The 26,256-nt window shown below is 48.7% G+C and overlaps 1 protein-coding gene across 7 annotated transcripts in view; it reads right to left on the minus strand.

The window, feature by feature from the left end:
- Positions 1–25,886, minus strand: part of CCDC57 (coiled-coil domain containing 57) — a 114,729-nt gene extending 88,843 nt beyond the window's left edge. For 4 of the 7 annotated variants that reach the window (XM_025279751.3, XM_044938710.2, XM_044938713.2 and 1 more), the window contains exons 1-3: positions 25,749–25,860; positions 11,565–11,982; positions 6,387–6,495 (exon numbers count right to left, since the gene is read on the minus strand). In XM_025279751.3, coding sequence (XP_025135536.3) covers positions 6,387–6,495; positions 11,565–11,982; positions 25,749–25,794 — 573 coding nt within the window. In that variant the 5' untranslated portion in view covers positions 25,795–25,860. Of the gene's footprint in view, positions 1–6,386; positions 6,496–11,564; positions 11,983–25,748 lie in introns of those variants that run through there. The other 3 variants (XM_025279752.3, XM_044938709.2, XM_044938711.2) reach the window with 3 other exon arrangements.
- Positions 25,887–26,256: the final 370 nt, after the last annotated feature.

Here is a 26,256-nt window from a genome sequence, read left to right on the forward strand (position 1 = left end):
CACAGCGAGAGGGAAGCCAGACAAAAAGGGGAAACAGCTCGAGGCTCCGTTCTCACAGGACTCTGAAAAGCCAGTTCTCACTGCAAGTGGAAGGCAGCAGGCTGGTGGGACCAGGGCCGGGGGCGCTGCTCCCTGACCGCAGAGAGGCACACAGAACTTTGGGTGGCAGTAAAGTTCTGTCTTGGCGGTTACCCTGTTACCTTGGCTGTGTTAAACCTGTCAAACTGCACACAATATGGTTGCGTGGACTGTAGGAAATGATGGCTTAATGAAGCTAATCTTGGCAGAGCTGACTGAGGGTGCTGTCTCCCTAAGCTTAGACCTACACAGCAGGCACTTGGGCCCACACAGCTGCCTTCCTTCTCCCCATGAGTGATTCGATTTATTTCAGGAAATTTGTGCTGAGCTTCTGCCTGGGGAAGGGCACTTCCCCGGCTGCTGGGCCCTCTATCTGCATGTGAGCGGGGGTTCGTGGCCCCAAATACAGACTTCCACCTGCACATGCATGGCCCTCAACATCCTGAGGCCTAAGATCTCTGAGTCTGTAGGTCCATGGGGTGCGTTTCCCACAGGTCCCCTCCCCCTGCTACGCCGCCCCGGGGAAGGCGCAGGCCCATCCGGGTGCTGAGGCCCTTCTCCTGCTCCTGCCACTGCTATGGGTTCTCACTGTCCTTAATCCTTTACAGTCCTGTCTCCAGCAGTGTCAGGAGAGCAGACATGCATGGCTGATGTGGCCTTTGAATAGGAGGTCTGGATACAGATGCACAAATCACAGCGAGGGACAGAGTCAAACTGAAATGCATGTCCTGGAGTTAGTCTGAATCTAACCATCTCTCCTGGCCTAAAACCTCACAGTGACTTTACCTGACACCCGTCGTTAGGGTGAGCACAGGTTAACACGGAGCGGGAAGACAGGAGGCCCAGCCCATGGAGGAGCTGTGAGGACAGGCTGAGCCCGGCCAGCACAGCATGTGCAAAGCACAGTGCGTGAGAAGCGCAGCACACTAGCAGGATTCCAGGTTTCTGACCGAGTAACGAGGGCCCTGCTTTTGAAGACAGCTGGACAGACTCAGTTACCAAAAGGAAAGAGTCAAGGGAGGCTGAGCCCAGCCAGAGCGTGCAGGCAAGAACGGGTGTGTCTCTGCCTCCTCCCTGAGATAAATGCGTGGTAGGCTCCCTCCCCTCCTCTGAAAGTCGAGGCTGGGGGCCTCAGAGACACTGCGTGGTACAATTGAAAACATACATTTTTTTAATCCCTTGAGAAGCCACATGAAGTTTAAGGGGGTCACACAAGTAACCCTTGTTGGGATCAGAATATGAAAATCATTGAGACTGAATGCTCAGTTCAGTTCAGTAGCTCAGTCACGTCCGACTTTTTGTGACCATATGGGCTGCAGCACACCAGGCCTCCCTATCCATTACCTACTCCCAGAGCTTGCTCAAATTCATGTCCATCAAGTCAGTGATGCCATCGAACCATCTCATCCTCTGTTGTCCCCATCTCCTCCCGCCTTCAATCTTTCCCAGCATCAGTGTCTTTTCAAATGAGTCAGTTCTTCACCTCAGGTGGCCACAGTATTGGAGTTTGAGCTTCAGCATCAGTCCTTTCAATGAATATTTAGGACTGATTTCCTTTAGGATCGACTGGCTCGATCTCCTTGAAGTTCAAGGGACTCTCAAGAGTCTTCTCCAACACCACAGTTCGAAAACACCAATTCTTTGGCGGTCAGCCTTCTTTATAGTCCAACTCTCACATCCATACATGACTACTGGAAAAACCATAGCTTTGACTAAACGGACCTTGTTCACCAAAGTAATGTCTCTGCTTTTTAATAAGCTGTCTAGGTTGATCATAACTTTTCTTCCAAGGAGCAAATGTCTTTTAATTTCATGGCCGCAGTCACCATCTGCAATGATTTTGGAGCCCCCAAAAATGAAGTCACTGTTTCCATTGTTTCCCCATCTATTTGCCATGAAGTGATGGGACCAGATGCCATGATCTTAGTTTTCTGAATGTTGACTTTTAAGCCAACTTTTTCACTCTCTTCTTTCACTTTCATCAAGAGGCTCTTCAGTTGTTCTTCGCTTTCTGCCATAAGGGTGGTGTCATCTGCATATCTGAGGTTATTGATATTTCTCCCGGCAGTCTTGATTCCAGCTTGTGCTTCATCCAGCCCAGCATTTCTCATGATGTACTCTGCATATAAGTTAAATAAGCAGGGTAACAATATACAGCCTGACATACCCCTTTCCCAATTTGGAACCAGTCTGTTGTTCCATGTCCAGTTCTAACTGTTGCTTCTTGACCTGCATACAGATTTCTCAGGAGGCAGGTAAGGTGATCTGGTATTCCCATCTCTTTAAGAATTTTCACAATTTGCTGTGATCCACAAAGTCAAAGGCTTTGGCGTAGTCAATCAAGCAGAAGTAAACGTTTTTCTGGAACTCTCTTGCTTTTTCAATGATCCAACAGATGTTGGCAATTTGATCTCTGGTTCCTCTGCCTTTTCTAAATTCAGCTTGAACATCTGGAAGTTCATGGTTCACGTCCTGTTGAAGCCTGGCTTGGAGAAGTTTGAGCATTACTTTGACTGCTAACACTACAAAATACTGAAGCCTTTGGTTTTGGCTCAAAGTTGTGCAGGCTATGGCCACCAGGGGGCAGGAAGTCCACACACAGGCAGAGCCTGGCCCAGACCAGTAGGTAAGCACTTAGGATCCTTGGTGAGGAAACAAGAAACCCATTGCACTCCCCATCCCCACTTCAACCCAGAGGTAAGGGGCTCAGGCCTACCTTCTGACCACCTTCCTCTCTTGTTCCTGGGGGCCCCTCTCCTGCTAGTCCCCAAGCCACACCCCTGCCCTGTGACGATGTCCCCTAAACTTCTCTGTTCTTGAATTCAAGGTTCAGCCTGGACAGCTGGCTCCTCTGTCTACAGCCACCCTCTGGGGAAGCCCCAAGCTTCCAGCTCTGTACCTTGGGACCAACCCCCTCCGCCGTGAGCTCCCAGTGTGTCTTCCTGGGAGCCCAGGAGCCACCTCCTTGTACAAAGCCCAACCAAGCGCCCTCCCCATCCTTCCTGTGCAGTTCCCCCATCTCAATACATGGCAAGTTGTCCCGCCAGGCACTCAGCCCCAAAGCAGGCATGTCCTTGGTGCCCGCCTCTCACCCCATCTGATCTATCAGCGTGTCCGCTGGCTCTGTTGTCTAGGTGTATCCAGAACCTGTCAGTGGCTCGAGTCCCCCACCTCTCACCTAGGGCTGCAGCAGCCCTCTTGTGTCTCCCTGCCTCCCCAGCTCCACAGTCTGTCCTCAACCCCACAGAAGAGGCTCTTTTAAAGACTTGACTTGGCTCACAAGCCCCCAAGAGTTTCTCACCTCACCTGGAGCAAAGGTCATTCTCATGAAGGCCTGGGAGGCCATCATAGCCCTCACCTCAGTCTCCTTGAACTTGAATTCTGTTGCTACCTGCAGACTTGGGCTCACAAGTCCTCTTCTCAGGGTGCCCTGACTTGCCTATTAAAAGACCAGTTCCACCTCACCCTGCCCCCGTGTCACACAGGTGATGACCCCAGGATGCTAAAGCCAGAGACTATACTGTTCAGGTGTTCACTGCATCCCCGACGAGGGCCAGCTCACTCCCAGGGCAGGTGGGGCTAGTGCTCAGCCCTAACCCCAGGGCCCAGGAACGTGCCTGGTGAAATCTCTTTGTTAAATGAATGAATACATCAATAAGTCATTGTTTCTCCTCTAGAGGATTCTAATCCTGGGACTGCTAACCAATAATGAAAAAACAAGTCCACAGTCTACAACTTGCAGACATAATAAACATTAAACAGACTAACTCAGCTCCTGTCGTCTTACATTTCTTTCCTCAAGGTAATAATCAACATTACCATTGAATCAATTCTACCTTTGACAAGTCAGTAATGAGCATAAAGATCTTCAGAAAAAGGAGACAGAAAACCAGTCCAAAGGAAGCCACAAAGCCGATGAGCACATAATACCCTTCCTTCGGTCACAGGGTTGGGCACGGGCAGTAGAGCCCCAAGGCTGGCATGGGCCCCAGCTGGCCCTGAACCACACTAGGCAGCAAAGGCTGCCCAGGTTCCCAGCAGCAGCCCTGGACAAAGCCTATAGCTGGAGAGTCCAGACGTCAAGTTTCCTTCCTGCAAGAGACAGGGCTGGTATGAAAACGCACATCTGAAGGGGCCTTCCTTGTGGACAAGGGGTTTCAAAGCCTGAACAAGCCTGACTCACAGTAAGGACTTCTTTGAATGTGGACAAGCTGGAAAGTCATCCAGAGACCCAGCCCAGGGACCACAACACTCACCAGGGCCACCGCCGCCTCCATGTGCCACTGACTGCCCTGCTAACAGGGATGATTCCACTGCCACCTGGAGCCCTTCTGAAACTCCTTCTCTGGAGGAGACTCTGACACCACTTGAGGAAACCTCATGACCTAGATGAGTCACAGCTGGTCTCTTGATCGCCCAGCTCAGCCCCCAGTGACCTCCGATGTTTCCCAAAGTCAAACCCACCCATAAGAGACAGAGTTCTTAGGTCCTCAAGGACTCCAAAAGAAAGTCCTCTGCAGGAAATGTCAAAAGCTCTACAGAATGTTTTGAGTGATGGCATCATTGTGGACAATGAAATTCAAGCTTCCAGAGGGGAAGGAAAGGACAGGGGCTCCTCCTGCGCCAGCGGTGGTTAATAGATGTGGCTGGGCCCGAAAGCTCGGTCATAAGGACAGTTGCGTCCACGGGTATCTTCCATTCCGATGGGCACAGCTCATCAGGATGCTGTCCTATCTCAGGGTACTGATGCCATGCTATGGGATGGAGGGCCCGACACTCAGGCCTCAGTCCACCAGCAGACCGGTCTGCCCTCCTTGAGAACTGCTGACCCCAGTGCCAAGAAAGGACAGGCCAGCACAGGCAGGCACAAAGTTCATATCCGCCCCGTGGCACATCCACCGGGAGACCAGGGTCCAAGGTCGGATCACCCCAGATCACTCAGTCACTATCACTCCAAGGAGGGCAGAGGTGGGGACACAGCCAGGCTGGCTTCCAGCTCCAGCTCCTCTCCAAAATTGCAGACACAAATCTAAAAATAAGTCGTGAGTTGCTAACCCAGGGCAGGAGGACAGTGCCTAAGGCTTCACATGCTGGAAGTGTCTTCGACTCAAATTACAGCTCCTCGATTTACTGAGGGGGATCTTGGGCAGGTTACTTAATGTCTCGACCTCGGTTCCCTATTTGCAAAATGCAGAACAAAATGGTGTCTCTGTTGTATTGAGCAGATAAATTCACACGCGTGCATGAGGAGCTACACGCGGCAGTTTCCATCAACACCTGCCGCTGCTGCGGCAACACAAGCTTGGTACATCCTGGAAGACGAGCAAGGGGCCCCGTGACGCTGCACACACGCAGCCCTGCTGGACTCAGCCCCAAGTGTGAAGCTTGGTACATCCCGGAAGACGGACAAGGGGCCCCGTGACGCTGCACACACGCAGCCCTGCTGGACTCAGCCCCAAGTGTGAAGCTTGGTACATCCCGGAAGACGGACAATGGGCCCCGTGACGCTGCACACACGCAGCCCTGCTCGACTCAGCCCCAAGTGTGAAGCTTGGTACATCCCGGAAGACGAACAAGGGGCCCCGTGACGCTGCACACACGCAGCCCTGCTCGACTCAGCCCCAAGTGTGAAGCTTGGTACATCCCGGAAGACGGACAAGGGGCCCATGACGCTGCACACACGCAGCCCTGCTGGACTCAGCCCCAAGTGTGAAGCTTGGTACATCCTGGAAGACGGACAAGGGGCCCCATGACGCTGCACACACGCAGCCCTGCTGGACTCAGCCCCAAGTGTGAAGCTTGGTACATCCTGGAAGACGGACAAGGGGCCCCGTGACGCTGCACACACGCAGCCCTGCTGGACTCAGCCCCAAGTGTGAAGGATGTCCTTCACCCAAACTCCAGCATAGCGAAGTCTCTCGGATGTGGAGGCTGAGCTTCAGGGACAACGAGGAGAAATTTCAGAGACAGGTTTAAGTGTCTCCTGTCAGTTGACACAGCTATATTTAAACTTAGGGTCATTTATTGCTTGTTGAAAGAAATACAATTATCACAATTTGAGTTCCCAGCTCTCTTCCACAGTAAATAACTCTGACTTCATAATACTTCTTTCTCAAACAAATAAAGGATGAAATGTTTATTCATTCCCAAGGAAAGAGAATTCTGGGGGAGTTACCACAGAGGAAGATTTAGATACCCTGACACATTTCACCACAGATCACCACAAAGTGGAAACCTGTGATCCCAGGCTGATACTATAGAACCAAGAAAACAACGGTCCTGAGGAAGAAGCGGATCCCCCACCCTACCTGCCGCTGCAGGCCAAGTTCGCCGTCCAGCTCCTTGAGCCTCCTCTCCAGCTTCCACTTCAGGTTCCCATACTGCTCCCGCTGCTGATCCAGCTCATTGTTCCTGTCACTACGTAAAAAAAAAAAAAAAAAAAGCTCAGCATTAAGAAAAGTCACACTGAATAGTCTCCAAACTACACATTTGCAGGGCTTCCTTTGCAAACGTGAGGTGACAGGTAATGCTGCTTCTTTGCAAGAGTGGCTTTGGCAGGATCCAGACAGGTGACTATCTGCAGAGGAGAACATGACGTGGGATCCAGGCTCTCAGGACAATCCACAAGTGTTCAGGATACAGTCAAAAGTCACCGGTCATACCAGGACTCCCTGGAAGTCCAGCCACTAGGACTCTCTGCTTCCACTGCAGGGGGCACAGGTTTTTATTCTTTGTTTGAGGAATAAAGATCCCACATGCTGAGCAGTGTGGCCAAAAAGGAAAAAAGGAACACAAAAGTCACTGATCATACAACAAATAGGAACTCTCCACTTGAATGAGAACACACAATCCATAGATGCTAACACCAAGATGACACAGATGCTGATATGATCTAACAAGGATTTTAAAGCAGCCATCATAAAAATGCTCTGACAAGCAATTTCACACAGCCTTGGGACAAACGGAAAACAGAAACTCTCAGAAAAGAAAAAGAAAATATAACAAAGAAGCAAATGGAAACTTGAGAACTAAAAAGTACAATAACCGAAACAAAGGACACTCTAGTTGGGCTCAAAGGCAGAATGAAAAAAAAAAAAAAAGGGCAGAATGAACATGTTACAGAAAAGAACCAGAGAATGATGAAAGTTACCTGACCTGATAACAGAAAGAAATATGCTGAAAAAAATGAGCGGAGCCTCAGAGCCCCATGGGATGGTAACAGAAGATGCAGCGTTCACACTGTCCTCCTTCAGTCCCAGGATGGAGGAAAAAGAGGGTGGAGCCAACAATGTACTTGAAGAAATAATGGTTGAAAATGTCCCAAATTTGGTAAAAAAGAATGAGCAGAAGTTCTGGGGAGACACTTCACAAAACAATATAAAGCTCGTCAAGGCTGCAGCAGAGCATGCAGCTGAGGCCTGTCCTTTCTCGTCGTGAGCGGAGCCCATGGGCCTGACAACAGCTTCAGGGTCTCAGTCGACCTGCCTCAAGTCAGCTCTTAGTTTCAGATTTAATATATATTTCACATCATTAAAACAGTAAGTCCCCTACATACGAACCTTCTGGAGGCGAACTTTCCAAGATGAGACAGGTGGCAAGTCCAACCACAGAAGCTAGCCCGTGTGCCTGGCATACTCTGTCACGTGTGTGCGTCCTCTACGTGTGGCTGCGCTTTCGGGTACTTTACGGTACTGTATAGAGCACAGCAGTACAGTATCTTTATTTCAAACCCAGGATGTCCAGAAGAGATCGTAAAAGCAGCAGTGATGATGTGGCTGGTACTGTACTGTAAGATTAAAAATGTCTTCTGGGACTTCCCTGATGATCCAGTGGTTAAGAATCTGTCTTGCAATGCAGGAGATGTGGGTTCAATCCCTGGTAAGGGAACTACGATCTCACATGCCTTGAAGCATGTGTGCCCAGGTGTCACAACTATTGAGCCTGTGCTCTAGGCCTGAGAGCTGCAACTATATTGAAGCCCTCGGGCCTAAGATCTCATGCTCTTCAACAAGAGAAGCTACCAGAATGAGAAGCCTGAGCACTGCAACTAGAGAATAGCCCCCGCTCACCACAACTAAAGAAAAGCCCTCGCAGAAAAGAAGACCTAGCTCAGACAAAATTAAATAAATAAATATTTTTAAAAAAGAGATTGTGGCAATTTATGTCAGAGTGTTCTGCCTATGTTTCCTGTAAGAGTTTTATAGTGTCTGGCCTTACATTTAGGTCTTTAATCCATTTTCAGTTTATTTTTGTGTATGGTATTAGGGAGTGTTTTAATTTCATTCTTTTACATGTAGCTGTCCAGTTTTCCCAGCACCGCTTATTGAAGAGGTTATCTTTTCTCCATTGTATCAGATCAGATCAGTCGCTCAGTCGTGTCCGACTCTTTGTGACCCCATGAATCGCAGCACGCCAGGCCTCCCTGTCCATCACCAACTCCCGGAGTTCACTCAGACTCATGTCCATCAAGTCAGTGATGCCATCCAGCCATCTCATCCTGTCGTCCCCTTCTCCTCCTGCCCCCAATCCCTCCCAGCATCAGAATCTTTTCCAATGAGTCAACTCTTCGCGTGAGGTGGCCAAGTATTGGAGTTTCAGCTTTAGTATCATTCCTTCCAAAGAAATCCCAGGGCTGATCTCCTTCAGAATGGACTGGTTGGATCTCCTTGCAGTCCAAGGGACTCTCAAGATGCTCAAAATCACTAATTATCAGAAAAATGCATATGAAAACTATAATGAGGTATCAGCTCACACTGGTCAGAATGGCCACCATCAAAAATCTTGACTCCTTTGTCATAGGTTAGGTGACCATAGGTGCATGGGGTTTATCTCTGGCCTTTTGATCCTACTCCACAGATCTATATTTCTGTTTTCGTGCTAGCACTATAGATTCTTCATTATTGTAGCTTTGCAGTACAGTCTGAAGTCAGACAGCTTGAGTCAGCTTTATTTCTCTTTCTCAAGACTGCTTTGACTATCCAGGGCCTTTTATGCTTCTATACAAATTGTCATTTTTTTTTTGTTGCTGTTGCTATTCTAGTTCTGTGAAAAATGCCATTGGTAATTTTACAGGGATTGCATTGAATCTGTAGATAGCTTTGAGTGGTATAGTCATTTTCATAATATTGACTCTTCCAATCCAAGAACATGGTATATCTCTCCATCTGTTTGTGTCATCTTTGAATTCTTTAATCACTATCTTATAGTTTAGTACATATGGGTCTTTTGCCTCCTTAGGTAGGTTGATTCTGAGATATTTTCTTCTTTTTGTTGCAACAGTAAATGGGATTATTTCCTTGATTTTTCTTTCTGATCTTTTGTTGTTAGTGTATAAGAATGCAAAAGGTTATAGAGTATTAATTTTGTATTCTGCAACTTTATTAAATTCATTGATTAGCTATTAGTAGTTTCCTGGTGGCATCTTTAGGATTTTCTATGTAGAGTATTGGGCTTCACTCGTAGCTCAGTTGGTAAAGAATCTGCTTGCAGTGTAGGAGACACCGGTTCAATTCCTGGGTCGGGAAGATCCCCTGGAGAAGGAAATGGCAATCCACTCCAGTATTCTTGCTTGGAGAATCCCACGGACAGAGGAGCCTGGCGGGCTACAGTCCATGGGGTTGCAAGAGTCGGACACGACTTAGCGACTAAACTGCTGCTACTACCATATAGAGTATCATGTCATCTGCAGACAATGACAGTTTAATTTCTGCTTTTCAAATTTGGATTCCTTTTATTTCTTTTTCTTCTCTGATTACCATGGCCAGGACTTTCAAAACTATTTTGAATAATAGTGGCAAGAGAAACCATAAACAAGATGAAAAGACTACCCTCAGAATGGGAGCCAGTATTTACAAACAAAGCAACTGACAAAATATTAGTCTCCAAAATATACAAATAGTTCATGCAGCTCAAAAATAAAAAAATAAATGGCAGAAGACTTAAATAGACATTTCTCCAAAGAAGACACACAAGTGACCAACAAACACATGAAGAAAAGATGTTCAAAAATCTCTAATTATTAGAAAAATGCAAATCAAAACTACGATGAGGTATCATTTCACACTGGTCAGAAGGCCATCATCAAAAATCCATGACAATAAATGCTGGAGAGGGTATGAAGAAAAGGGAACCTTCATGAACTGTTGGTGGAAATGTAAATTAATATAGCCACTACGGAGAACAGTATGGAGATTCCTTAAGAAACTAAAAAATAGAACTACCATATGGCCCAGCAATCTCACTACTGGGCATATACCCAGAGAAAAACATAATTCAAAAAGACACACGCACCCCAATGTTCATTGCAATACTATTTACAGTAGTCAGGACACAGAAGCAACCTAAATGTCCTTCAACAGAGGAAGAGGCAGGGACTTCGCTGGTGGTCCAGTGATGAAGACTCTACACTTCCAATGCAGGGGGTGCGGGTTCAACCCCTGACTGGGGAACTAAAATTCCACAATGCTGCATGGGGCAGCTAAAAAGTAAAAAAGTTTTAAAACGACAAAAAACCAACCAAGCAAAAAAACGCCAGAGAAACAGATAAAGAAGTGGTACGTATATACAGTGTAATATTACTCAGCCATAAAAATGAATGACATTGGGTCATTTGTAGAGACATGGATGGACCTAGGGACTGTAACACAGAGTGAAATAAGTCAGAAACAGAAAGGCAAGTAACATATATTAACATTATATGTGGAATCTAGAAAAATGGTAAAAATGATTTTATTTGCACAGCTGAAATAGAGACACAGACATAGAGAACAAACATATGAATACCAAGGGGGAAAGCTGAGGGAGCAGGGTGAATTGGGAGACTGGGATTGACTGTATATACGCTATTGATACTATGTATAAGATATCTAGTGAGAGCCTACTGTATAATACAGGGAACCCTACTCAGAGCTCTGTGGTAACCTAAATAGGAAGGAAATTAAAAAAAAATTATATATATATATACATACACACACATGTATTCACTTTGCTGTACAGTAGAAACTAACACTGTAAAACTATACTACAATAAAAATTTTTTAATGTTTTTTGTTTTTTATGTATTATTTGTGTGGAAAGTACTATAAACCAATTACAGTACTCAGAGCCCACCTCAGATACCCACCTAAGTGCCTGCTGCCACCAAGGCAGCAGGATGCTCTGACGAGTTACCAGCTGTACCTGGACTAACTTTGTCGGACTTACAAACAGGCCCTCAAAACAGAATATCATTCATATGTAGAGGACTTACTGTAATTATAAGCTCAAATATGTTTTATTACAATAATTCAGATTTGTAACTCATGGAAAAAATTTCAAATAGTTAAACCAATCTACACTAATTTCAGCTGCACTGGGACCCAGAAAAAAACATCCAGGTATGGCCTTGCCTGCCTTCCTGTGACAAACACTGAGCAGGTGGGAGCCGGGCAGCCCTGTGGGGAAGGAGGCCCATGGAGGGCAGGGGCGTGGGGTCCGCTGGCCCTCACCTGTGGACCCGCTCCAGCTCCAGGCGGTGTTCCTGCAGCCTCTGCTGGTACTGCTGCTGCAGGTCCTCCAGCCGCTGGGCCTCGCTGGCCAGCGCCTGCTTCAGCTTGGCTACCTCGATCTTGAGCTCGCTCACCTCGGCCTGCCTGGCCTCCTCCAGCCCTCGGGCCTGGGCAAATGCGGCGTCGTAGCGCTCCAGCTCCCTGTCGCGCTCCTCTAGCACCTGCAGGTTGTAGATGAAGTCCTCCCGCAGGCGCCGCAGCTTCCCCTGAGCCTCCTCCAGTCGGCGCTGTGTGTCCTGCAGGGCCGCCTCCTGCATTTGGGTGCGCTGGGCCTGCAGCGCTCGCCACTCCTCCTCCTTGCGAGCCAGCAGGGCGTTCAGGTCCTGCTCTGAGGGTGGGGGCATCATGTCAGCAACTGCTGCAAAGAGAAGGCGGGCACTGGGTTCACTGCTAGGAAACCTGTGCTCCACAACGCCCACCTCAGATCCCCACCTTAGTGTCTGCTGCCACTAAGGCAGGAGGATGCTCTGACTAGCTACCAGCCGTCTGGTCACACCCTGAATTCTGGAGAGCCAAAGGCAGCTCCCCTAGGGTCCAGCAGGGCAAGGGCACACAGACCCAGACTCCAAAGGCTCTTTCTACCCTCTCCTCACCCTGCAGCAGAGGGAACACACAGGAAGTGCAGGATCACAGAGGGAAGAGAAGGAAAGACAGGGAATGTTGCTTGCTCACTTAGAGGTGCTACTGCTGCTGCTGCTACTGCTAAGTCGCTTCAGTCGTGTCCAACTCTGTGCGACCCCATAGACTCTGCCGTCCCTGGGATTCTCCAGGCAAGAACACTGGAGTGGGTTGCCATTTCCAGTTTCATGAAGTGCTCTATTTTGCAAATAAAAACCCAAGGCTGCTCCAGCCAGTCCCATGTGGCTCCGGAAAGCCAGTGCCCCATTCCCACCCCCATGCTCTACTCCTGGAGCTGGAATGAAGCTCTGGAGATCCACCATCCAGGAGCATACTCCTCTGCTCTTGGGTCCAATCTATTGTGCACAGACATGTTTTTAAAAACACAATGAAGTGCTAGGAAAAAAAGGGAAAAAAATACATAATACACCACTCCAATTTTTTAATAGATTCAACAGCATAAAATCACTCTGTCAAATTTCCAACAAGTGTCTGGAGATCTGTTGCTTCCCATGTCCACTGAGGATGCCCACACGTGGGGCAGGGCTGCCGAGAGTTGCTCCCCACCCGGGCACCTCCATGACTGTCCTGGTCCCAGCACCGGCGGAGATGGGGTGGATTGTCACGTGCAAAACCACTTGTGGGGGCATGGAGTGGGAGTGATATCTCCCTGGTTGACTTATGCAGCGAGTCTGAGGCCATGGGTCACGCCCCACCAGCTACACAGCAGGCCCAGAGGGATGCAGGCTGGCCCAGGTGCCATGAGCATCTTCTGCGACAGACGGTGGAATGTGAGTGATGCCTGGCTCTCCGAGGGCTTTTCCAGGAAGGCCAGGTGGGGTCTGAGACAGGCATCTGGCCATAACTTCTGTGTATCACTGTCCTCAAAGCATCTGAAATGTCTGATTCACTTTGAGAGGGTCTTTTTTTAGATGAAAAGACATACGGTCCCAGGCCATCTCAACCCACAGGGTCAATACACATTCACAGAACTCCTCCTGGACAGAGGGAAATTTCTAACAGGAACAGGATTTCAGGGGCCTGTGAAGACACCCTGCGGGTTGTGAAGGTTCCATGTAGCCCCTCCCCTGAGGGGTACCAGCAGCATCAATACTGGTCTCCCTTGGGCAAAGTAAAGCAAATATCCACGGGCAAACTCAGAAACAAGAACAAGAGCACCTGAGGGTCTTTTTGTTTTTTTAAGCATTACATTGACAGTAAACACTCCCTGAACCAGAAAGAACACTACTTTTTTCAGAGACATGAAGTTCATTTCACTCCTGAAATTACTAACAAAAACCAACAACAGTTCTACCATGAACCCTTACTTTCCAAAACTCAGTGGAGGTAAGAAATGGACAAACTTTTCATGTTGAAGGCTTTGATGGCATCAGGTTTCTTGTGATGGAGTGCTTTGAGGGGCCTCAACTCAGACCCCTGCAGAGCTGCTGCCCCCAGCACCGCGGAAGCAGACAGTCCTGTGTCCTCAGACAGCCCAAGCCTTGCCTAGTTGATGAGTTGGGAACTCTTTGCCCTGTGAAAGGTGATCACTAATGGTACAACACATAAAACTCTAGAGGAAGACAACAAAAAAACAAAAAACAAGTCCATACATACCCCACCAAAAAATTATCTATTGTAGTCAAAATTATTACTATAACATCCTGGTAGCAATATGAAAAAAAAAAGTAGAGGAGAAATTGTCAGAATGGTCTGGGTTTCTATTTAGAGACTCCCAAAATATTCCGTCAGGACTAAACAAACAGTAAGGGTGTGTTTTCTGGAAGATGTGTGCTGTGTGCTGGGCTACCCCAGCGGACAGTGGGAAAATGAAACAAGCTTTCTAGACATTTGTTTCTCTGAGCTGAGCACAGCAGTGGTCAGAACACAGAAAAATAAAATAAGAAAACACAACATGAAGCACATTGGATTGGGCAATAACGGCCAGGTAATTATTAAGTACTAAGGGCGGCTTGTTAGAAGGCAAAGCACAAAGGAAGACAGGATCCATCATCGAATTTGCATCTTTCATATGGAAAAAGTAAGGCAATCTCCCAGGTGAAGCCACTGGCATTTATTAGATCTAGGCAAATTCCTTATGTAGTTCTTCCTGTAAGGGCAACGAATTGTGCAGGGCAGGGCCTGGCAAGCTTTGTTCCTTTTCGGGCCGGTCAGTAAATATTTGGGTCTTTGTGGGGCACAGGGTCTCTATGGAAACGCCTTAACTCTGCATGAAAGCAGCCAAAGAAGACAGAAAATGGTAGACTGAGTTTGGCCCACAGGCCTGCTGTGCTGACCCCCTGAACCTTACACAGGAGATGCTCTCATCAGCAACTGTGTGGCAAATACCATCATTTCTTAAGACTGGTCATTGCACCCCTAATCCTCAGGGGTCCGAGATGAGCTCAATTCGGACACAAATATCCATCTACAACTCTTGCCTGGTATCCACTGGGGGTGTGGGCCAGGCTCACGGAGGGGAAGAGACGCATGCATTTCCAGCCCAGCCAGTCTCAGGGTTACTCCACCAGACAGGAGGCACAGAGGGGAGTCCCCGCGCCACCCCACAGGGAGAGGGCACAGGCACAAGAGTAACAGATGCAAACACTGGTCTTCATCCACGGTTCCTGGCATAAGGCTCCTAAAACCCTTATTTCCTAAATGACAGGAGCTGAACAGGTGTCTTTAGTTATACTGAGTTTTTGTTCCTAGTTTCTAAAAAAAAACTCTGGGTGAAACGATGTCTCCCATTATTTATAACAAACCTCTTTCAACCACACCTGAGTCAGTTAATGATGTGAGTTTGGAAAGCCCTTGGATAACCAATGAATGAGGGCTGGCTGCCAGCGGAACTAACCACAGGATTAGAGGCTTGAAACTTGCAGCTCCACCTCCCAACTTTCAGGGAGCTGAGAGGAGCTGGAGGCTGACATCAATTACCAATGGCTAATGGTTTAATCTGCCTGTATAATCTGGTCAGGATTGTCAAAATCCTGCCAGGTGGGCATCCAACCCATGATTTGCACAGGACTGCCAAACAATCCGGAGAAGGTGATGGCACCCCACTCCAGTACTCTTGCCTGGAAAATCCCATGGATGGAGGAGCCTGGTAGGCTGCAGTCCATGCAGTCGCTAGGAGTCAGACACGACTGAGCGACTTCACTTTCCCTTTTCACTTTCATGCATTGGAGAAGGAAATGGCAACCCACTCCAGTGTTCTTGCCTGCAAAATCCCATGGACGGAGGGCCTGGTGGGCTGCAGTCCATGGGGTCGAGAAGAGTTGGACACGACTGAGCCACTTCACTTTCCCTTTTCACTTTCATGCATTGGAGAAGGAAATGGCAACCCACTCCAGTGTTCTTGCCTGGAGAATCCCAGGGACGGGGGAGCCTGGTGGGCTGCCGTCTATGGGGTCACACAGAGTCGGACACGACTGAAGCGACTTAGCAGCAGCAACAGCCAAACAATCTAGGCACAAGTGTGTTTCTTTAAAGGAGGTTACTCAACCAAAAGACATTTTCCAAACCCAAATACTCAAAACCCAAAACCTGTCTCTTTGCTGCAAAACAAAACTAAGCACCAAATCTCAGCAGCACCTTCCTGGGGAGATTCAGGGGCCAGTCCCTGGAAAAAAATAGACCAGGCAGCTGCTCAGACTTGTCCACAGTCTTTCAGGACCGGCAAGGGGCCGACTGCTGCTGCTGCTGCTGCTAAGTCACTTCAGTCGTGTCCGACTCTGTGTGACCCCAGAGATGGCAGCCCACCAGGCTCCACCATCCCTGGGATTCTCCAGGCAAGAACACTGGAGTGGGTTGCCATTTCCTTCTCCAATGCATGAAAGTGAAAAGTGAAAGTGAAGTCGCTCAGTTGTGTCCGACTCTTAGCGACCCCATGGACTGCAGCCCACCAGCCTCCTCCATCCATGGGATTTTCCAGGCAAGAGTACTGGAGTGGGGTGCCACTGCCTTCTCCGAAGGGGGGGTGCTGACTAGCCACAGGTAAAAAGTCCCTCTGGACTTAACCTCCTGGCTGGCAACTAGGTTCATTTTGCCCCCATACAACAAAACTCCCTTAGACAAAAAGGTCTGCAGTCTTTATTTGTAAGACAGTCAAGTGACCAATGGATTTCAAATCCACCTCCCCAGAGGCAAGCGGGTTGGGGTATTTATGAGATCAGGAATAAAGAAGCAGGGGGGTCAGAGGTGTGGGGAGCATGAGGAAAGGGGAAATGGGACTTCCCCTGGTGGTCCAGTGGCTAAGACTCTGCACTCCCAATGTAGGGCGCCTGGGTTCAATCCTTGGTCAGGGAACTAGATTCTGCAAGCAATGACTAAGACTCAGTGCAGTCAAATAAGTCAATATTAAAAAGAAGACCGGTAATCAATCTTCACAGTTATCCTAGTTATTATTATCCACAGTATCTTAGTTACACACTAGAATGTTCTCATAAGTTTATTTTAAATTCATTAACTCACGTGGCCGCATAGGGCTTAGTTGCGACACGCAGGGTACTTTACTGCGGGGTGTGGGCATCTCTCACGTTGTGGTGCGCGGGCTCCAGAGCATGTGGGCTCAGCAGTTCCAGGGACCAGGGTCCAGACCCTCAGGGAAGTCCCCCTCTGCATGTATTGAGGGTGGGGTTTTTGACTCTACGATGTCAAAAGGTCACCAAGCGGACATTGCTACTTATCCTTTTGGAGGGTCAGCGATCCTGTCCAGTCTTAACTGGCTCAGCTCAAACTAGATGCAGCTGGCTCCAAGTCCCGGAAAACAACTCAGGCAAACGTTGTTTAGGTTACATGTTGCTGGCAGGATATCCAAGTCTTAAAACCACCTTGATCAGTGAAGGCAGGTGAACGGGCTTGACTAATTATTACGCATGGGTTCAAAAGCACCCATAAAAATCCCTGAACTACCAGATTTGGAGAGTCTCTAGGCTGATGAAGGTGTGGAAACACGGAGGACAGTATGCTGGGAGAGAGGGGGTGTGAGCTCCCAGCCCCTCACGCCCACCTTGTCCTGGACGGCTCTTCCATCTGGCCGCTCAGAGTTGTGTCCACTTACAATAAACCGGTGATCTAGTAAGTGAACACTTCCCAGAGTTCTGTGAGCTGCTCTGGGACATTACTGAACCTGAGGAGAGGGGTCCTGCCCTGATTCAGAGCAGCTGGGAGAAGTACAGATGACACCCTGGACTTGCCAGGGGCATCCCGTGGGGCCGGCACTAATCCCCGGCAGTCAGTGTGGAAACTGAGTAAGACGCCCACTAGGCATGTGCTGATACTGCGTGGCGGAGGAAGCACCCCTGACGAGGGGCATCAGGGAGGAAGCAGGCCTCTGAGAGCAGGGAGGGAGGAGGAAGCAAGTGTCCTGATAGCGCTATCCTAACCAGGGACGCGTGGTGGCCTCCCCGCAGGGCTCTGGAGCAGAGGGGAGCTCCGCTGGGCCGACCTTGGGCAGAGCTCCGGCCTCCATGCCTGCTCCTGCTAGGCAGTCTCAGCCTGCCCACAGGCACCTGACGGAGACCCCGGGGCCTGCCACCCTTGATTCTGTGTGCCCCTGCCCCCATGGCCCTCAGCTTGTCAATGGCACCCCCTCATCCAGCTGCCCAAGCCAAACGCCTGGAACTAGCCTGTATTCCTGCTCTCTCACCCAGGCCGCCCTTCAGCCGCCCTCGTCTCTCACCTGGAGCCTCGCTGACTCCAGACCCTGAACTGGCACCTCTGCTACACACCTGCCCTTTTACGGCCACCAAAGGGATGGGTTAAAAAAAAAAGCCTTCCCTCGCCACCACACCCACAAGGGCTTCCTATTCCTCAGTCCCGGGATCACCACCCTTGGGGCTGGGAGGTGCCTAATCTTTCTTGTCAGTCAGCTGCCCCTCTGCCTGGAAACCAACAAGTAGGCTCCTTCCTGTCACTGAGACCAACTCAAGTGTCGCTCCAGGAAATCCTCCAAAACTGGTGCAAGGACGGAGCCCTATTCACATTCAAATTCTCTGCTTGGCGCTTATCAGGAGCCAGCGGTTTACTGCTTATGTGTCATTCTTTCCTACACGTTCCACCAGGTATCCCATACTTGGAACTCCAGCACACAGGAGGCGTTCAAAAGTATGTACTAAATAACTAAATAGAAAAAAAAACTATCCCAGGACAATCATAAACGTGGGGCTCTGGGGCTAGAGCAGAGGAACTGGGGGAAGGCAGGTATCTGCTCCCCAGGGCCCTTCCAAACCCTTCTTCCTCCTCCTCCAAAGGCTTGGCTTCCTTAAAGTGCCCACAACCCTGTGTGCTCCACCACAGAGGACAGCCCTGCACCCACTGAGTTCGCCTGGCCCACCTCTGCCACCCCTTCCGCGGCTTCCCCAACTCCAACATACCCTAGCCCCCCACACTCTGATCGCCAGCCCTCACCCTTCAGCTCCGGTCACTCTAGATCGACAATAACTTGAGCTTTACAGGTGTTACTGGAGGTATCAATGAACTACAGGAAAACCGACATTCACTTTAACAAGTTTTGAATTCAGTAAAAAACTGGAGTTACTGGCTTCAAATTCATTCAGGTGCCAAGTATTTCTCCCACACAGACAGCTGAGGGGATTCCCCGAGTATGTCCTGTCGTGTGTCCTGGGTACACTGTTCTGTTCCCCAATGCCTGGCACACTGAAGCAGAGAACAAATGCTTGCTTCTATTCCATGCAGGATGTGTAGCACTGTAGCCAGAGAAACATGATATTAAATAATGTAAAATTCACACAGACATAGCAAACTTTCTTAAATCCATTCATTTATTCATTTAACAAGTATTTATTCAGCACTCACTACATGTCAGGAGCTGTTTCACCTGCTGGAGAAATAGGGGCCAGGTCCCCACCCCAAAGAGTTGTCATCCTTGCTGGGACAAGACAGATGCACAGGAACAAAGGGAGGAGGAGGTAACTTCTGGGAGTGGTTGGAGGCCCCAGCCTGCAGCAGGAAATGGCAGGAAGTGGCTCTGCTTAGCCTTCAGGAGGCTCACATCCTGCTCAGCTGTGGCCCCTGCCCTGGTGCAGGGTGCCCAGGACCACTGGGAAACCAGGGTTCCGGCAGGTCAGGCTGGCCACCAAGCTCAGGCAAAGTCCAGTGAGATAACAAGGCGACTCGGTGACCTCTAAAATTTCAGGTTCACCCACACTAATTGGACATCTAATGGCTGGGCCCCCGCAAACCCCAACATATGCACAAACCCGACTGCCTATGGTGGGGCTGTGTGAGTGCGAGCTGGTGGGTGGCCTAGCGAGTTCTGGGGTCTGGCACAGGACTCACTTGTCAACAGAAATCATGCATTCACAGGCCACCCACATACCTATGCACAATCACAGGCAAAGAATCAGTTTTTAAGCAAACATACAATTTTAAATGATACTGATGCTACTGTGATCATTGATGAAGTGACCGTGAGTCAGCACTATGGTTCTTTATGGAGACAGCAGGCCAAGGTCTGTGAGGTCAATAGGGCTCCCTCTTCTAAGGACGCCCGTAGGCTTGCCTCTTAAGTGCACCGATTGCACAGCCACCCATGGGAATTATGCTTCCAATATAAAAATCTGATCATGTGATACTGTGCCCACGGCACATGGCCTTGTTGAAAAAAGAGTTCAACCTGTTTGGCACAGTATATGAAGACATGTAGGGGGCGTCTCTGGTGGCTGAGTGGTAAAGAATCTGCCTGCCAGTGCAAGAGACACGGGTACGATCCCTGATCTGGGAAGATCCCACATGCCTCCGAGCAACTAAGCCCGTGTGCCACAACTATTGAGTCTGTGCTCTAGAGCCAGCGAGTCACAACGGCTGAGCCCACGTGCCACAAATGATGAAGCCAGCATGTCCTAGAGCCCATCCTCCACAACAAGAGAAGCCACCGAAATGAGAAGCTCGCACACTGCAGCTAGAGAGTTGCCCTGGCTCTCTGTAACCAGAGAAAAGCCCGCACAGCAGTGAAAACCCAGCACTGCCAAAAAATAAATAAAATCCCCAGAAAGAAACCAGCTTCTACTGTGCGCGCTCCACTGCACCCTGATATGCCCGGCGCTCGTGCTCCTTTCCTTCCCACTCCAACACAGACAGCCTGCCCTGCTTCCATTATAAATCCTAAAAGCACTGAGGCTGAGATTAACAGCTTTTATTAAACACCAGATTCAAAATCTGGACCCAATCTGCCTGTCAGCCAGCAGGCATCCCCAGCAAGCATCCAGTTTCCGGCAGGGACCAAACAAAACTGGGGAAACTGGCAGGTGGTAGGTGGGGAGCCCGCTGTCAACTCAACTTGGCCCATAGCACTCACGGTCTTCAAAGAGAACCAGTGGGCTCAGCGGGACTATGCTAGGTCGTCTCATCACTTTGATGTTCTCATCTGCAAAATGCTGAGCTTTCTAAACTTCGTTTTTGTTTTTTTTAAATCTAAAGAAGAGTAATCTGTCAGTTCTAAAAGGCCCTTGGAAACCCCTGGGTTTTAGGAAGAGGGAAATTACTCCTCACGAAAGCCTTGGTTTCCCAAACATGGAAAATTTGCAGGCTGCAAACAGACACAAGCAGCAGAAGCCCCATCTGGAAGAACACCTCAGTCCTGAGTGAGCTGGAATGCACCCCTGGTGCACTGACACCACCAGACTACACAGTAGATGGTGGACAGTGCAGAAGAGCTTGGGCACTCACTCACTCTCTGACCCCAAACCCAGCAGTGGTCTGCAGCAGTTGACCCTGACCGTGCAGGACCATCCTTGTCAGATCAAAGGGGCCAGGGAGAAAAAGGCTCAGAAGCCGGCCTGTCCAGGCAGTGAGAGACTCCGAGGTGTCTCTTCACGGATAACAACAGGGAAAGGGCTGCGAGGAGGACCCACGGCCAAGCATCTCCTGACAGCCAGTATCATACTTAAAAAGAGTTTGGGGCAAAGGATGAGTCCTAAGGAATTATGAAAAGGAGCTCCATGGAAGAGAAAAAGCTTTCCAAGCCAAGTGGGCTCTGCAGAGGGGCCTGCCCTGCCCTGCTCTGCCCTGGCAGGGCCCCACCTCTCTGGCACGCTGTCTGTTGGGACTGCGAGCCAGATATATAGGGCAGGAGCCTGGGAAAATGATTCTGTCCTTGCCAATCTCAGCCCTTGCCAAGATGACCAAATCATTAGAGCAACGCACGTCCAAGTCAGAGAGGAACTCACAGGCTACCCGATTGCAGACATGACAATGGAACTGATCATACCTTTGTTCATCTGACCAAAAACTCGGAGCAACTGTTTTAGAATAAACATTGACAAGTACTTAACTGAAAATACATTGCATGATCTCAATAAAACCTAAGCAGTTACCGAAAACACCGTTTGTAAAGGCTCAAAGTCAGATACAGAATGTTGTCTTACTGGTGCTCTGTAAATATATTTAATAAGCTCAATCTATGAAACATGTTTGTGGGACTTGAAAGAAAGTCCAGAGACGGCTCATCTCTGTATTCGGGACAAAGAACTCAAGGCTGGCACCCTCTGGAACCCCCGAGTGAACGAAGCTCAGTACAGGTGATCATTAAGGGGATCAAGAGGGTGAAAATTATGGGCCTGTGACTCCTGTCCTTCACGGACTGCCAAATAGTACCCACAACCATTTGTAAAACCTGAGGTGAGAGAAGAGCAGCAGATGCATCTTAATTCCATCACTGGAACTTGCTGGGGATGAGGGATACTGCTCAAGTGAGGAGAGTATAGCCCTTTTTTTAATCTGAATTTACAGCTGCCAAATTCCCATGCCTCCCCCAGCCCACCCAAAAAAGCAAATAAATGACAGGAGATAAATTGAACAGTCTTGTAGTTAAGAGCTGATAATCTGCTCATACTTTTAGAACCACATAAATGTTTCACATACCAAGACTTAAAATCAATAAGGACTTGGGAATTCCCTGGCGGTCCAGTAGTCAGGACTCCGGGCTTTCACCGAGGGCCCAGGTTCAATCCCTGTTTGGGGAACTAAGATCCCACAAACTGCACAGCACGGGGGGTGGGGGTGGGGGGTGGAATCAATAAGGACTCAAAGTGAAATATAACCAGAAACAAATGAACCTAACTTTATTACAAATTAATAACATAAATACACTAAGGCAACTTTGTAAAATAGATTTTGACTATATATTTAAAGAAAAAATAAAAAACAATCACATGCAAATATCATACTCTACTTAAGTAGGTTTGTTTTTCACAGAAATATGGCTTGGCAATACTGAAACTAGTCTAGGACTGAGCAAAAAGGCAAACATGCTGAGGACAATAGGGCTTCCCTGTGGCTCAGCAGTAAAAAGTCCACCTGCCAGTGCAGGAGATGTAGGTTCGATCCCTGGGTTGAGAAGATCCCCTGGAGAAGGAAATGGCAACCCACTCTAGTATTCTTGCCTGGAGAACTCCATGGACAGAGCAGCCTGGTGGGCTATAGTCTCTGGGGTTGCAAAGAGTCAGACATGACTAGGGGACAAAGACCAGACCAGACTGAGACAACAGGAGCCAGAGTTAGAGAGCAAAAAGGAATGTATTAATACAAAGAACCCTGTGGTGACTGATTGAAATTGGAGGTATAACCTCAGTTTTTAATATATATACAGATATACAGATATAGAAATAGATACAGATGTATAGGGTGTACACAAATTTATGTTTCCTAGTACTACCCATTGAGAAAGCCAAAAAGTAATAATCCTCCAGTAGCAATGAGCATACTTCCAAAGATCTTGCTTTCTAAAAAAAAAAATCTTCTAAATTAAAAGGAACCAACACTCCTTAGAGAAATTTCTGATTCCAGGTTAGGTCAAGGAAAGCACAAGATTGAGTCCAGAATATCCTATGGTACCAGAAAATAAGGAAGGGCTCAAAATGTTGGGGATAGGCTAAAAAGGACACGGAAGCCAACCTGAATGGGCCCAATCTGCACAACAGAGCAACAGGATAAATGACAGTGACGGATTTCTGTGTGTCCATGCTCAGTCTTGTGTGATTCTTTGCAACCCCATCAACTGTAGCTGGCCAGGGTCCTCTGTCCATGGAATTTTCCAGGCAAGAATACTGGAGTGGGTTGCCATTTCCTGCTCCAGGGGATATTCCTGACCCAGGGATTGAACCCCCATCTCTCGCGTCTCATGCATTGGCAGGCAGATTCTTTAGCAGAGTCACCTTGGAAGCCCTTAGTAATGGTCTATAACCTATGAAATAAAATTAAAATGTCCACGCTAAGATAAATAACTGAATAAATTAAAATATGGAAGGTTCTTCCTTACAGTAGAATTCCAACTTAAAAGTAAAAATAATGGAAATGAAAAAATCACTCTGTGGCAAAAGCAACACTTACAATTGTTTCAGAAAATGCTCACTTCTGGATGCTAAAATTAGTGATTTTAAACAATATATTTACACACTTTCAAAGTAACTAACTCCCCACGGGAAAAATGGTAACTCAATGATGGAAACACCTTGTAGATATCTCTTAACACAAATGACCAAAGTTAGTATCAGCAGTAATGGGACAAATCGACACTATACCACTCCTGATAAGATGCAGAGAAAAACACAATTTCACAGGTAAGGTTTTTCTTACCAAAAATGCACAACTTAAAAGTAATCATAAGGGAACATCAGATAAACCCAAACTGAGGGGTATTCTACAAAATAATTGACTCATAAAAGTCAAGGAATGACTGAGGAAGTGCTCCAGATTAAAGAATAAGAAAGAAAACATGGATGGTCCTGGATTGGATGTTGTAAAAGAGAAAAGTCATCCGTGGGATAACTGCTGAGTCTGAATAAATCCTGTACATTAGATCATGGTTTTGTATGAGTTAAGTTTCCTCAGTTTGCTAAAAAGAACTATTTCTGCTTTATTGACTATGCCAAAGCCTCTTTGACTGTGTGGATCACAATAAACTGTGGAAAATTCTTAAAGAGATGGGAATACCAGACCACTTGATCTGCCTCTTGAGAAATCTGTATGCAGGTCAGGAAGCAACAGTTAGAACTGGACATGGAACAACAGACTGGTTCCAAATAGGAAAAGGAGTACGTCAAGGCTGTATATTATCACCCTGTTTATTTAACTTATATGCAGAGTACATCATGAGAAATGCTGGACTGGAAGAAACACAAGCTGGAATCAAGATTGCCGGGAGAAATATCAATAACCTCAGATATGCAGATGATACCACCCTCATGGCAGAAAGTGAAGAGGAACTCAAAAGCCTCTTGATGAAAGTGAAAGTGGAGAGTGAAAAAGTTGGCTTAAAGCTCAACATTCAGAAAACGAAGATCATGGCTTCCGGTCCCATCACTTCATGGGAAATAGATGGGGAAACAGTGGAAACAGCGTCAGACTTTATTTTTTTGGGCTCCAAAATCACTGCAGATAGTGACTGCAGCCATGAAATTAAAAGACGCTTACTCCTTGGAAGGAAAGTTATGACCAACCTAGATAGCATATTCAAAAGCAGAGACATTACTTTGCCAACAAAGGTCCGTTTAGTCAAGGCTATGGTTTTTCCTGTGGTCATGTATGGATGTGAGAGTTGGACTGCAAAGAAGGCTGAGCGCCAAAGAGTTGATGCTTTTGAACTGTGGTGTTGGAGAAGACTCTTGAGAGTCCCTTGGACTGCAAGGAGATCCAACCAGTCCATTCTGAAGGAGATCAGCCCTGGGATTTCTTTGGAGGGAATGATGCTGAAGCTGAAACTCCAGTACTTCGGCCACCTCATGCGAAGAGTTGACTCATTGGAAAAGACTCTGACGCTGGGAGGGATTGGGGGCAAGAGGAGAAGGAGACGACAGAGGATGAGATGGCTGGATGGCATCACTGACTCTATGGACATGTGTCTGAGTGAACTCCGGGAGTTGGTGATGGACAGGGAGGCCTGGCGTGCTGCGATTCATGGGGTTGCAAAGAGTCGTACATGACTGAGCGACTGAACTGAACTGAACTGAACATACGAGATTAACATTTGGGGGCACCTCGGTAAAAGTACCGAGGCAATCTTTATCCTTCTTCTGCAACTCTTTTGTAAATCTCAATTTTTTTTCTTTAGTTACTCTGGACCAGGCTGCCTGGGTCTGAACCTGTCCTCACTGGCTGTGGAACCGGTAAACTCTCCCATCTCTGCAGCGCCCACCTCTTCAGATTCCTGAAGGGGTCGAGTAACAACGCAGAGCACTCAAAGCGTGGCGCCAGCGAACGCCCAGCCTTCCCACCCCGCCTGCGACACGGGCGCTGCAGAGAAGAGCCCGGGCGGGCTCTGCGTACCGGGCTCCGCGGGCCTGGCACCGCTCTCGTGCCCACAGCCCTGCAGGGTGGCCCCAAGGGAGTGCGCGGCGTCTGGCAGGACTTGTACGTCTCGGGGTTTTCCAAGAAAAGAGTCGACGCCCGTGAAAAGCGACCCAAAGGGCCACACCTTCTGGCGTCGCGGGCCCCTGAGGCCCCTCGGCGCCCCGCCGCGTCGCCCCCGCGCCCGCGCCTCACCTGGAACGCTGGCCCCTAGCAGCCTTTTGTCCCTCCGCGATGCCATGGTAACCTGAGTCTGTCAGCCGCCGTCCGGGCGCTCTCGGTCCAGCGTTTGGGTTCCGCCGGCCGGAAACGGGAGCCCTGACATCTGGTTCCGGATTCTTCGCGCCCCGCCGGCGCGCAGGTACACCAGAGCGAGGAAGACTCTGGACTATTGGATGGCAGGTGGCCGGGTTTCGCGATCCCGCCGGTCTCATAGCCCCGAGGCTGTTGGCGGCTCTGACGGGTCGGGGTGGGGCCTACAGGGAGCTGTACCTGGGAGGGGAGGGGCCCAGGCTGCACGTGGGCGTGGAGCGGAGTGAAAGTCCGAGACCACGAGAACTGCGTCTTCACTCGTGGATCCTCCTTTAGTGAAACAGGCAGACACTGCGAGGGGGCCCCGGGAGAGGCGGGCAAGCAGTGAGCTCTGCGTGTCGGGGAAGAGCGGGGCTCAGGATGGCAGGATGGCCTTTCTGAACAGCGCCCT

The sequence above is a fragment of the Bubalus bubalis genome, chromosome 3 (assembly GCF_019923935.1).
Source record: "Bubalus bubalis isolate 160015118507 breed Murrah chromosome 3, NDDB_SH_1, whole genome shotgun sequence".
Taxonomy (NCBI): Eukaryota; Metazoa; Chordata; class Mammalia; order Artiodactyla; family Bovidae; genus Bubalus; species Bubalus bubalis.